The 14254-nt window shown below is 38.5% G+C and overlaps 1 protein-coding gene across 2 annotated transcripts in view; it reads left to right on the top strand.

Annotated features, from left to right (window-relative positions):
- Nucleotides 1-14254, top strand: part of VWA8 (von Willebrand factor A domain containing 8) — a 251624-nt gene that overhangs the window by 18289 nt on the left and 219081 nt on the right. For both annotated transcript variants that reach the window (XM_075918951.1, XM_075918952.1), the window contains exons 2-4: nt 1052-1129; nt 11661-11791; nt 13037-13147. In XM_075918951.1, the coding sequence (XP_075775066.1) occupies nt 1052-1129; nt 11661-11791; nt 13037-13147 (320 nt within the window). The remainder of the gene's footprint in view (nt 1-1051; nt 1130-11660; nt 11792-13036; nt 13148-14254) is intronic.

The following is a 14254-nucleotide window of genomic DNA, read 5'->3' as shown; positions in this document are numbered from 1 at the left end:
TGTGCATCCATTGAGTTCATGGGATGTTGATAGAGGTGAATGGGTTAGATTTCACAGCCAGGAGGTATTATTTCAGGCTGTCTGCATACTCTGGAAAATCACCACTTCATTAAGTTATACTTGTTTCACATTTTCTAGGTTCTGCAGTCAGGAGAGCTAGAAGATTAATTTTTAAATGATGAAAGCTCAGTTCTTAGCTCTGTAGTGAAGAGTAAACTCCATAGCTTTGGAATACATAGGGCCCTGCATGTAATGACAACTATTACATTAGGGGTTTGGAACGGGTCCCATTTGAGGAGAGGTTAAAGCGACTGGGACTTTTCAGTTTAGAAAAGAGGAGACTGAGGGGGGATATGATAGAGGTCTATAAAATCATGAGTGGTGTGGAGAGGGCCGATAAAGAAAAGTTATTTATTAGTTCCCTAAATAGAAGAACTAGAGGACACCAAATGAAATTAATGGGTAGCAGGTTTAAAACGAATAAAAGAAAGTTCTTCACACAGCGTGTAGTCAACCTGTGGAACTCCTTGCCAGAGGAGGCTGTGAAGGCTAGGACTATAATAGAGTTTAAAGAGAAGCTAGATAATTTCATGGAGGTTAGGTCCATAAAAGGCTATTAGGGGATAAAATGGTGTCCTTGGCCTCTGTTTTTCAGAGGCTGGAGAGAGATGGCAGGAGACAAATTGCTTGATCATTGTCTTCAGTCCACCCTCTCTGGGGCACCTGGTGCTGGCCACTGTCGGTAGACAGGATACTGGGCTAGAAGGACCTTTGGTCTGACCCAGTACGGCCGTTCTTATGTTCTTATGTAAAAGTATTGTCTATAGAAGTATTCCGTTATTAATTAAACCAAAAATATTCTGATGCATGTGCCACTGGAAAGTGTTAGATGCTAGTCCAGTAATAGTTTTGAACTTTAACAATGGCTGTTCCCTGAATGTCATTCATACCCTTCCTCACTTTTAGGCCTACAGCATCAGCATTATTGCAAGTATGTGTATGTTTTAAAAAAATTATACCGTATATTTTAATATTTCTTCTTTTTTTTTAGGTGATACTGTTACTATTGGAGATGTGTCATTTACACTCAAAACTCCAAAGAGCCCAGAACTTGTGCCTCTGAACTACGGTAAGAAACCACTTTCCTTTGTCTAGTGAATATATAATGTGTCTGGAATATTGGGGCCCAGTCCTATAAATCCTTACTCTCATGCAAGCAATATGTCTCAACTTATCCCTCAATATCTTAAAGCAGAAACTGAGAAGAATATATTTTTTAAAGGGATGCTGCTTAAAATTGTATTGGGTCTTCACCTTCCTCTGCCACCCCCATTAAGAGAGAGGCTGGGGAAGTGGAAATTCTTGTGGTGGGCCTGTTGCTGGTGCTAGGGATGCAGGAGTTGATATGGTAGGATTGTGGTTGCACTAAAGTGTTTCGATTTTTAGACAATATGGTCTTACCTCATTCCTACAGATAGTCCTGAGGTTACAGTACTTTTTGGATAAGTTACTTATGTTCATTATCGTTAATATCTCAATCTTCTTAGGTTGGCAATCCCTTATTTGAAGTAAAGTATTTAATATTTCTATAAAAGTCAGAGTAAAAATTTATTGATAACAATAGGCCTATGAAATGTAACTGTGTACGTGTATGGAGAGGCTGACAGAGGCATGTCTGCCTACTTTAAAAGTGATGTGCACCCACTTTGTAAAGTGTTCTCCTTCTCAGATAATACAATATAATATTAAACATTTTCTTTACACCAGCCTACATACACAGGGGTAGCAACCTATAATACTGTGTACATTCTTTATGTGCCATTAAGTGTATAACTTACACAAAGTGCATAGCAAACTCTTCTTATATATCTTACAAAGTTAAAAATATAGTGCCAGATCCTGAACTGGAGTTAGTCAGCTTAGTGCCATTGACGCCAACAGAATATACTGAATAATAATGAACATTTTGTGGCATATATATGAAATCTCACTTTGGACGAGTTTGCCTCATCCCCTAAATTGCACCTAAAAAAAGATTTATTATTGGTAATAAAGTAAATGTGTAGTGCTGGTGGAAAAAAAACAGATGCATACTTTAGAGTTAAGTATATAACCACATAAAAAGTCCATATTGTAAGACAATATAGTTGTACTGGGTGATTGTGACAATGAAAATAGTGTAAGTACACAACAAATAATATAAGTTAGATGGATTTGTGCAGTGTAAGTTGCTAAAGAAAGTGTAGAAAAAATGTGATCACTTAATTATGCACTGTGCTGTAATGCATAGGCACTAGAAGAGGTGAGGTCATATGTACAATCATAACCAGGGCTCGCCGAGCGGCGGCAAGCCCCGCTCGCCAGCCGCATGGTTCTGCGCATGTGCAGATCGTTTTGCGCATTCGCAGACTGCTCTGCACCGGCTCTTCCGGGGTGTAATCTACTCTCCACAGGTGAGTAGATTACATTGTTTGTCGAGCCATGATCATAACTTCATAATTTCCTGAATTTGAGTGCTTAACTGGGTAATTTATACATAGTTAATGTAGAGCAGATATGTATAGAGAGGATCAGTGATGTATAGAAGTTAAAGTTTAGTACAGAAAGATTTTCTGGCAAAACAAGAGTGTATGTCATGAGAGTCCTTCAAGAATTATACTTCCTTGATGACTTTTCAGCATTTATTTGAAAATATTGCCATGATTGATTTTGAAAATAGTGTACTGACGTTTGTACTTAATACATTTGAATTGATACAAATTGAACTTGCATGCTATTAGAATGATTGGGGATGAGTAAATAAAGAAACAGTTTCCGAGCTCCTGTCTACTAAATATATCAGTAAGGAATTCTGCTTATGGTGTCATTATTCCTAAAAAAACCCATTAAATTTTGTAGGAATGTAATGTAGTAGGTTAGGATTTACTGGTATGGTGTCCTGACAGGGCTCCTGATCTGTCAGTAATGATAACCAGAAGGCTCCATGCATTTGTGCTCAATCATGTGTGCTGTGTTGACTTGTGCAGTTAGTTAACACAGCAGACTCTGAGAGAGCCTCCAAAGACCACAAATCAGATAAGGATTGAAGGTGCTCGGCCAGGTATATTGTTACTGTTACGCGAAGGACAGTGTAATAGTTGTCAGTAGATGCTACCGAACCACTATGCATATGTACCAGTAACAATAGACTCAGCTCAGTCAGTGGGAGGTCCCACTGCCGGGTAGGCTGGACAAAGACTGCCTCGCAAGATACTACTTTATATGCAGGTACAAACAAGTTACATATCACTCGTGATGTGTCAGGTTGCCACCCTCTGATGCTGTCAGGTTTCCATCGTCTGATGCTATTTGGATACCACCCATCACCCTGCACCTCTTGGTTCGATTAGAACATTTCTAGCCATCATGCTGTCAGTTTAGACCCTTTCCTGAACCTGGGTAGGTATCTGTGGGGAGTGTGGGCACAAAGATTTTTTTAATGAGCTGATGGTACCATCCTTTTGGAATATGCTTTCAATTTACGACCAGTACCAATTACTGTTCTACAGTAAGTACCTAGTACCAATTACTGTTCTATACCTCGGCCTATTAATAATTAGTGTTTTACACTCTCAGCCCTATTTGTGCCAAGTTCTGTGAGCAGAGATCTGCTTCTTGCTCACAGCTTAGCTTTGCTTTTAATTAGCCAAGTGTTTTCCATTGTTAGCTAGACCTCAGGCCTCAAACCAGGTCTGTGTTACCTGGGCTTTTGTTTCAGGCCCTCATCTTACTACATTTAATAATCAGTATTTCTGTATATTAATAATCCAGGATAAATACTGCATGCTGCTTAAATAGGATCAGGAGAACCTGAGTGCGCTGGAGTACCCCAGAGAGCCCCAGAATGCCCCAGAGACTTTAGAGATTTTTTTTGTATGCTGTACAACATTTATGTTCTGTTCTACAAGACAGTTTGTTTTGCAGATGTTGCTGTACATTCTTGTTTCTATTTCTGGCACTGCTTTCAAGTCTGACCCAAGTTTTTTCTGGAGGCCATCCTAAAAATAAAACTGGCTATACATATTGTTGTGAAATACACCAAAGGCATTCACAGTCACGCTGCATGACAGCTGCCTTTGCTATGCTTTTATTACATTTTTTTTTTAAATCATAGAGTTCAGTTTTACTGCAAGATTTCCTAACTACTTAAAACTTGATTGTATGTGGATATTGTAGCCTTCTTAATGAAGAGCTGTCATAATGAAAACACACATGAAGCAAGTTCATAAAACAAGTTAAAGAATGTAATTAATGTCTTTCAAGGATGGTCTGCATCTTTTAATAATTAGATTAAGTTAATTAAGTAGAACAATTTTATATTTGTGGTTATATTTTTAAAAGCAAATACTTTTTCAGCCACTATAAATAGCAGTTTTTACGTAGTACAGATTTTCTGATTTGCCGCCTCCACTTTTTTAAACTGTGTCTTATAATGAAACTTTTTAAAAATTTCCCAAAGTATCTCATAAAAAGCTTCACACTATTAAGAACGTTAATCTGTACAAGTATGGCCAGTCTCTCAAGGTCCACATAGCCCAGTATTCTGTCTTCCAACAGTGGCCAATTCCAGGTGCTTCAGTAAGAATGAACAGAAGAGGAAATCATCCAGTGATTCATCCCCTGTGGGTCATTCCCATTCTGGCTAACAGAGCCTAGGGATCCCATCTCTACCCATCCTGGCTAATAGCCATTGATGGACCCGTCCTCCATGAATTTATCTAGTTCTTTTTTGAACCCTGTTATAGTCTTGGCCTTCACATCATCCTCTGGCAAAGAGTTCCTCAGGTTGACTGTGCATTATGTCAAGAAATATTTCCTTTTGTTTGTTTTAAACCTGCTACCTATTAAGTCATGTGTATGTTACTGTAGGAAGTTGATCTAAGGTATGTAATTACAGCTACATGAATAACAACTGGAGTCAACATGGCTTAGATACAGATCCCACAGTAACTCTATGGTAGGGGTTGATGCAAGAAATTCTCTTGTCAATTTGCCTTACTCTTCTGACTGTGGGTAAGGTACTAAGGTCGACTGGAGAGTGATCTGCTGTCAATTTGGTGGGTCTTCACTAGATGAACTAAATTGACTGCCAGTGCATTGATCTTGACATGTCAATTCCGGCTGCAGTGTAGATGTAGCTTTAATTTCATTTGGTGCCCCCTAGTTCTTGAGTTGTGAGAAGGAGCAAATAACATTTATTTACTCCACACCAGTCATGATTTTATAGACCTCTAGTATGTCCTCCATTAGTCATCTTTTATCCAAGCTGAAAAGTCCCAGTCTTATTAATCTGCCCTCATATAAAAGCTGTTCCATACCCCAATCATTTGCCCACAGTGTTCAAGAAGTGGGTGTACAATGGATTTATATATATAGGTGATATGATATTTTCTGTCTTATTTATTCCTTTCCTAATGATTCCCAGCATTCTCTTGTTCTCTGTGGGAATTTATTTTTTTAATTCCACGGTGTGTATGTGTTATATAGGCAATGCATATTGCATTTAACGAAAATATTATTCCAGTGTAGATACATTTGTGTGCTGATACCAGATGGAACAAACAATACATTGTCATTTATGTGTCAATAAATAATCTGTTGTTTAAAAACACTTACTTGAATTGTGTGTTTCCTTTGGTTGTGTAATACAAATGTATACATGGTTTTATACAATTTGTGCTTAGGGCCCAATAGTGTTCCCTTGGAAACCAATTGGAGGAATCTGATTGAGTTCAGTAGAAGCAGGATCGAGCTTTTAGTAGTTTTCTTTGATGGCAAGTCAAAACATTCAGCTTAAAATGTCAAAAGTTTTCATTCTGTACCTTCCACACCTTGATGATTTAAATAGATTCTTTGATACAAGAAATACAATTAACTTTAAAGTTGTTTTAAAATTCTTATCCTAAAAATAGCATTTTGTAGATATTCAATGATTAGCAAAAAATCTAGGTAAGTTAAAAGGATAAATAATTTGTGTTTTTAATTTATTGCATTTATTTAGTTTTGTAAAATAAATAGATGCTCATCTTATGTTTTGGAGATTCATATAGAATTAATTCAGGAAGTTTTTGGAGAATATTGGAGATAACTTATTGGTACAAGTGCTGAAGGAACCTATCGGGGCCATGCACAGCTTGACCTGCTGCTCACAAACAGGAAGGAGCTAGTATGGGAAGTAGGTGTCGGTGGCAACCTGGGAAGTAGTGATCATGAGATGGTAGATTTCAGTATCCTGACAAAAGGAAGAAAGGAGAGTAGCAAAATATACACCCTGGACTTCAGAAAAGCAGACTTTGACTCCCTCAGAGAATTGATGGGCAGGATCCCCTGGATGCTAACATGAAGGGGAAAGCAGTCCAGGAGAGCTGGCAGTATTTTAAAGAAGCCTTATTAAAGGCACAGGAAGAAACTATCCCACTGCGTAGAAAGAAAAGCAAATATGGTAGGCGACCAGATTGGCTTACCGGGGAAATCCTGGGTGAGCTTAAACAGAAAAAGGAAACTTACAATAAGTGGAAACTTGGACAGATGACTAGGGAGGAGTATAAATATATTGCTCGAGAATGCAAGGGAGTTATCAGGAAGGTGAAAGCGCAATTGGAATTGCAGCTAGCAAGGTATGTGAAGGGTAACAAGAAAGGGTAATAAGAGGGTGATCAGAAAGGGTGTGGGGCCCTTACTGGATGAGGGGGGTGACCTAATGACAGATAATGTGGGAAAAACTGAAGTACTCAATACTTATTTGCCTCTGTCTTCGCAGACAAGGTCACCTCTAGGCAACACAGTATGAGAAGGAGGTGGGCAGCCCACAGTGGTGAAAGAACACGTTAAGAACTATTTACAAAAGCTAGACATACACAAATCCTTGGGTCTGGATTTAATGTATCCGAGGGTACTTAGGGAGTTGGCAAATGTCATTGCAGAGCCTTTGGCCATTATCTTTGAAAACTCATGGAGATTGGGAGAGATCCCCGATAACTGGAAAAAGGCAAATGTAGTGCCCATCTTTAAAAAAGGGAAGAAGGACAATCCAGGGAAATACAGGCCAATCAGCCTTACCTCAGTCCCCAGAAAAATCATGCAGGGGATCCTCAAAGAATCCATTTTGAAGCACTTGGAAGAGGAGAAAGTGATCAGGAAAAGTTATCATGGATTCACCAAGGGCAAGTCATGCCTGACCAATCTGATTAGTTTCTATGATGAGGTAACTGGTTCTGTGGATATGGGAAAATCGGTGGATGTGATATACCTTAATTTTAGCAAAGCTTTTGATACTGTCTCCCACAATATTCTTGCCAGAAAGTTACAGAAGTATGGATTAGATAAATGGACTGTAAAATGGATAGATTGTTGAAACCAACAGTTAGTGATCAACTCAATGTCAGATTGGCAGTCAGTTTCTAGCGGAGTGCCCCAAAGATCAATTCTAGGGCCGGTTTTGTTCAACATTTTTATTAATGACCTGGATGAGGGGATGGATTGCACCCTCAGCAAGTTTGAAGATTACACTAAGATAAGGGGAGAGGTAGATAGGTTGGAGGGCAGGGATAGGGTGCAGAGTGACTTTGACAGATTGGAGGATTGGGCCAAAAGAAATCTGATTAGGTTCAACAAGGACAAGTGCAGAGTCCTGCACTTGGGACAGAAGAATCCTAAGCATTGTTACAGGCTGGGGACCGAATGCCTAAGTAGCAGTTCAGCAGAAAAGGACCTGGGGATTACAGTGGATGAGAGCTAGATATGAGTCAACAGTGTGCCCTTGTAACCAAGAAGGTGAATAGAATATTAAGTTGCATTAGGAGGAGCATTACCAGCAGATCTAAAGGGAAGTGATTATTCCCCTTTATTCGGCACTTTTGAGGCCACATCTAGAGTATTGCATCCAGTTCTGGGGCTCCCACTACAGAAAAGATGTGGACACATTGGAAAAAGTCCAGTGGAGGGCAGTGAAAATGAATAGGGGGCTGGAGCACATGATCTATGAGGAGAAGCCGAGGGATTTGGGCTTATTTAGTCTGCAGAAGAGAAGAGTGAGGGGGAATTTGATAGTAGCCTTCAACTTCCTGAAGGGAGGTACCAAAGAGGATAGAGAAAGGCTGTTCTCAGTAGTGACAGATGGCAGAAAAAGAGCACTGGTCTCAAGTTACGGTGGGAGAGGTCTAGGTTGGATATTAGGAAAAACTATTTCACTAGGAGGGTGGTGAAGCACTGGAATGGGTTACCTAGGGAGATGGTGGAATCTCCATCCCTAGAGGTTTTTAAGTCTCAGCTTGACAAAGCCCTGGCTGGTTGATCTAGTTGGGATTGGTCCTGCTTTGGGCAGGGGGCTGGAGTCTATCACCTCCTGAGGTCTCTTCCAGCCTTGTGATTCTATGAATTTTTCATAACTATCAAAACATCTAATAAAATATAATAATAAAAAAGGAAACCAGACATTAGAAAACCTCTATGTATGTTACTTTTCTTTCAAGATTGGTTTTCTTTGTTTTATTTTCTGCAAGGCTTGGGTACATCATTAGCATCTGAAGCAGTCCAAAGAATATGGACTCTGACAATTTAGGCTCTGATTCTGCAAAGACTTTCATGTAGCAGTTGCCTCAGAAGATAACAGCTACCTCTATTCTATGCTTCTTACTGGTCTTGGGTGGAAACAAAACAGCCCTATATCTTAATTCCTGCTTCTTACGGAATGTACAGCCTGGTGTAATTAGTGAGTACCCATTACGTCTCTGGCATTTAGGGCAGTGATGGACTCTGCACTCATTTTTGTTTCTGGCAAGTCTTTCAGTGGTTCCTTAGCTATACCACAGATGTTTCAGATCCGCTTCACCATGTTGTTTTCAGGCAGCCTTAGTTTCTTTTGCTTTCAGGTTTCCAGCTTACTGCTATTCTGGTGATGGAATCAGTTTCCATCTAGAACACATGACCCATCCATTGACAGTGATTCTTGGCAGTGCTTTTTTTGTGACAGTACGGCCCGGAACGGTGTATCGTCATCTCTTTTCCCAACACACAGAAAAGAAATTGCATTTTCCCCATGCATACCATTTTCCTGGGGTGGCTTGGCTCGGCTCCTGATGGAAGCATGCTTGGGATGCGCGGCGGGTTTTGTTTTTTTGGCTCCCAGCACGGTGTTTTGGCTTTTAAAGGGGCCACAACCACATTTCGGCCCCCAGCATGGTTTTTTTTTTTTTTGGCTCAACAACTTTGCCCCAGAGTACCGGCACCTTTTTTCTTACAAAAAAAGCACTGATTCTTGGTAATGATGGTGCTCATATCTTGACAAGAAGCAAGGGGCTTAAACTGGAGGTTTAGGTTGGACATTAGGAAAAACTTCCTAACTGTCAAGGTGGTTAAAGACTGGATTAAATTGCCTAGGGAGGCAGTGGAATCTCCATCTCTGGAGATATTTAAGAGCAGGTTAAATAGACATCAATCAGAGATGGTCTAGACGGTACTTGGTCCTGTCATGAGGGCAGGGGAATGGACTTGATGATCTCTCGAGGTCTTTTCCAGTTCTAGTGTTCTATGATTCCCTTGGCACCACTGTGTGAATAAGTCTTGCTTTAAGATTGTTCTGGGAGAAAGATACGGAGAATTTTTCTGGGGCAGATTGTATGAAATGAAGACCATTTGTACAGCTTAATGTCTTTTTTAAATCAAGAGAGGTGCGGTAACCTTTAGATTTTCTGTTTAATATCCTGGTTTTTCAAAATGTTGTTGTTCTTGTCGAATTCTGAGTTGACCCTCAAAAACATGGTTCAGCGTAACCAGATGGCTCAGACCACTCTCTTCCTTAAAAATTCTGTTTTCTACAAAACTCCTTTGCTTTGAATTTGTGACAGTCTTTCCACATTCTGGGAGTTTGTATAAGGGCAACATAAAGTTTGATTTGTGTGGAGACAGATTCATATAGGCTAAAGGCACTGGATGGAATCCTTGCTTCACTGAAGTCAGAGGCTTGATTCTTATTGACATGAGTGGGGTCAGGATTTTACCCACTGTAAGGAAAAGGCATAAGAACATTGTTTGTCCCTGCCTGCTTTAGGTGTTCCTTCATTGCCTCTCCTAAACATGCTCAGTCTATTGCTGTGGCAAGTCACAGAGGAAACATATATGTGGTTCCTAATGGCTAATTATTTTTTATGTCTCAGTGCCAGTAGCTCGTCCAACACTTAAGAACCTAAGGGAGATGTTACTGTCATGTGGGAGATAAAGAACAGACTGACTTTTATATTGCTTTTTCTTGGACGCTAATTTGGGAATACGCGGAGTTGAGAATTGAATGTGCTGTGGAAGGCACAAAATCTTCTGTGATGGCTTGTGTCTAAGAGAGATTGACTGGTATAGTTGTTTTGGTGTAACCATTTATAGAAACCATTTGGTTTTGAATGTGTTTTTGCTTTTTTGTTATTCATCTTATCAAATATTTTGGGTACATTTTTTGTTTGCAAGTCCATTACTATCTCTAGTAATGTATTGTAAGCATACTTATGATTGTTTGCTGAAAGGCTGCTACAAAACATAGGAAGAATGAAAATAGGACACAGAAGAATCTTAGTTTTTAGTTATGATTGGGAAACCTATCGCAAATTACCAACTTTTGCATATCAGAGCGTAAGAAGAAACACACAAATAAAAAACGATACCAATTGTATCAAACTATGCTTTGAACAGTATACGGCAACGTAAATTAACAGGATACGTAGTATTTTTCTGGTATTCTTCCATCCCTGAGTTCAGAAACTCTAATGTAGAGCCAAAGAATTTGCTTTGAGCCTGTTACCTTTCAGTCTGAATATTGTTGAAGACTGAAGTACTAGGATTTGACTCTACTTAGAATTTTTAACTCTGAATAGCCACTTATCTGTATTACAGTAGATTAAAATGTATAGAAAAATTTGATTAAAAAACCCTAGTAAATTAAACCTTATTTGTCACTGCAACTTGAGCTATTTGATCTGGTGCAAACATTACTATCTATTAAATATCATTGTACGGTATATGAAAGCAATGAAGTACAGTCCAGATAAATCCCGTGTCTCTAATAACAACAATAATAATAATCATTTGTTTATTATTCATGTTACAGTAGTCAAGACTGGTGCCAGATTTTGCAAGGTACTGAATAAACTCATAATAAAAGCCAGTCCCTGCCTTGAAGAGTTTAAAAGCCAATTTGAGACAAATTGTAACAAACAAATGAATGAAGTGAGGCAGGGAGAATTAGGATAGGTAGGATAGATAGCTGCACAATTAGCCACTTTCGAATTATTCAGCTTTCTTTCTTTCTTTCTTTCTTTCTTTCTTTCTTTCTTTCTTTCTTTCTTTCTTTCTTTCTTTCTTTCTTTCTTTCTTTCTTTCTTTCTTTCTTTCTTTCTTTCTTTCTTTCTTTCTTTCTTTCTTTCTTTCTTTCTTTCTTTCTCCCTCTCCCTCTCCCTCTCCCTCTCCCTCTCCCTCTCCCTCTCCCTCTCCCTCTCCCTCTCCCTCTCCCTCTCCCTCTCCCTATTTTAAAATCAAAATAAATAAGGAGTATATCAGTAATCCTTACTGGACACCAACCTTATTTGTTAAAGCTCCATAATTTAGACTAGAATTAATTTGTATTTTTTTTCTTTCAGTGTCAGACAGTGTGACCCAGTCTGTAGTCCAACATCTAAGATGGATAATGCAAAAAGACCTTTTGGGGCAAGATGTCTTTCTTATAGGCCCCCCTGGACCTCTTCGACGCTCTATTGCTATGCAGTACCTGGTACATTTTGAAATTTTGTTTATATTAATGGAGAGTGGAAGTAGTTACGATTATTTAATTGGGGTGTGTATTATATTCTTGAATTGTAAAAGATAATATTAGAAAAGCTTATATGACTTGATTTAAAACTTAGTTGCCAAAGAACTTATTCTATGCAAATACTTCTCAAAGTTTGATTTTTATTTTGCAATAAATAAAAAGTTCAAACTTTAAGTGAATGTTTTTGCTTAAGCAATTAAATGTTACTAAGAAAAAGCAGTTGATAAAGTGTAACCATATGTGATCACAAATGGGAAAACAGTCTGTTTTTTGTATTTCACATCTTTCAGAATCAAAATCTCTGCATACTGTAAAAGACAATGAGCCATATTGGTGCCTACATGGAAAAACCAAGGGAAGGTGTTGAGGGGGGAAAAATACTTTGATGTTTCCCATGTAAATTTTTATCTTAGTGTTTAGCTAGAGAGGTGTGCATAGGATTTTTACACCCTGCCAGAGGAAAGAGGAGGGAGTATGTCACCCACACCCTAGACTTAAAAGATTTGTTGGAGGTCTTGTGACTGCACCATGTTTTAGGTTTCTAGCCTACCCCACTGTGATCCAAGGATATGTGACTTAACCCATTAACTCAGAAATCTACCACAGTTTGCCCTTCTGTGTTCCCTCATATATAAAGAAAGCCTGCCTGCATTTTTTTTGTCATGTTTTGTTTGTTTGTATTAGAAATGCAGATTGCATCTGTCCTGGGAAATTATATGGACCATGAGAGAACTGGTATCATAATAACTTACTAGATGTCAAGGAAGTGAAATGTAATTAAATGGTAGTTATTTAGATTGCTTGAAAATCTTTTATGTTTGAATTTTTTGCTTACAACTGTTCAAATGAGCAAGTTGGGAAGAAAGATCTAGTAAAGATGCAACATGTCAGCATTCTTGGTGTATATCTCTCAGTCCCCCATTGAGACCTCCAGAAGAACAAATGTCTTTTACAGGATTGACAGAGATCAGCTTAGAGTTTAGAGAATTTAGTTTAGAGAATTTATAGCTGGTTGTTATGACTTTTAGAACAGGTTGGGGGGAATATACAAGATTTATAGAGAAAAAATTCAATCTATTATGTGTGTGAGAGAAACACACTGCAGACATCTTAAAACTAAGAGATATTAAATTTTTGTTCAGAGTTACTTTAAATGACTGTGCTGCAGCCTAGGGCTTTGTAATAATTTCTCACTACTGCCCGCAGGAACTGACCAAACGTGAGGTTGAGTATATTGCACTCTCGAGGGACACCACAGAAACTGATCTCAAACAGCGCAGAGAGATACGAGCTGGGACTGCTTTTTATATTGATCAGGCAAGTTGCTATCACATCCCAAACTTTCTACCATTTACACAAAGGAAATTGCAGTCTGAAAAATCAAAGAGAATACATGCAAAGCTGTAAATTTGGATTCCAGATACACTGATGTAAGGTGTTTTTCCTATAGACCTTTTTTGCTGCTTCTGAAAAAGCTTCAGTGCTGAGGCCTTGTCTATACTACCACAAGTCTACCCAAGTGTCATTGCTCAAGTTACATGAAGTAACTGAAGTTGACTTATCTTAGGCTGACTTATTGCCATGTTTACACCATGCTGTGTTGATGGGAGATGCTTTCATGCTGACTTACCCTACTCTTAGTGACTGGAGAGTGCTCTGCAATTGATTTAGCGGATCTTCCCTAGCTGCACACCATTGCAGCAGTGCCAATCTGCTGGTAAGTGCAGACATGGCCTGAGACCCTAAATCAGCAAAGTATTTAGGAACTGAAGTTAGTTGCTCTGCTGAGATGCTTAGCAGATAGCCATCTAATTACACATTGTAGGTCTTAAAAAGAACTAACGTGAACTTATTAGTACATAGATACATGCATTTTAAATAGATCTGTATTCATTAGGAGCATCACTTATATTCTGATATACAGATACTGATATTCTACCTACAATAATGAATCTTTCTTAACCTAAACTTTAACTGAAGGTAATTAAATGCATGTACCATGTTTCTATGTATAAAATCATAACAGATCTAATGACTTTTTAGTAAGAAAAGAAAATATACTAATCACACAGGTTCATTAGATCTTGATATGTATGAATAAAGTGCTTTTCAATTTCTCACATCAAGAACTATTTAAATGCTAAATGTAAAAGCCAGACAATAGTTTTCTGTAGTTTATTTGATCCACAGACTGTGGATTATTTCAAAATAGAGGAGGCTTTATGTAGATTGTCATGAAACATAGCTCAAAAGGAAGATATAAAATAATGTATACTATAGACTTTGACTTTGAAATATTTCCATTGGCACGGCTGATCCAGAATTGAGATGCACAAATGGGGGAAAGATTATGGTAGTATTCTATTATGTTTAGGTTCTTACACCAGGCCCATCACTCTGGTGTTTCAGTGCCTACTGCTTCTG

Source organism: Pelodiscus sinensis, chromosome 1, assembly GCF_049634645.1.
Source record: "Pelodiscus sinensis isolate JC-2024 chromosome 1, ASM4963464v1, whole genome shotgun sequence".
Classification (NCBI taxonomy): domain Eukaryota; kingdom Metazoa; phylum Chordata; order Testudines; family Trionychidae; genus Pelodiscus; species Pelodiscus sinensis.
The sequence above is the reverse complement of the archived record's forward strand: the minus strand, read 5'-3'. Positions and strand labels throughout refer to the sequence as shown.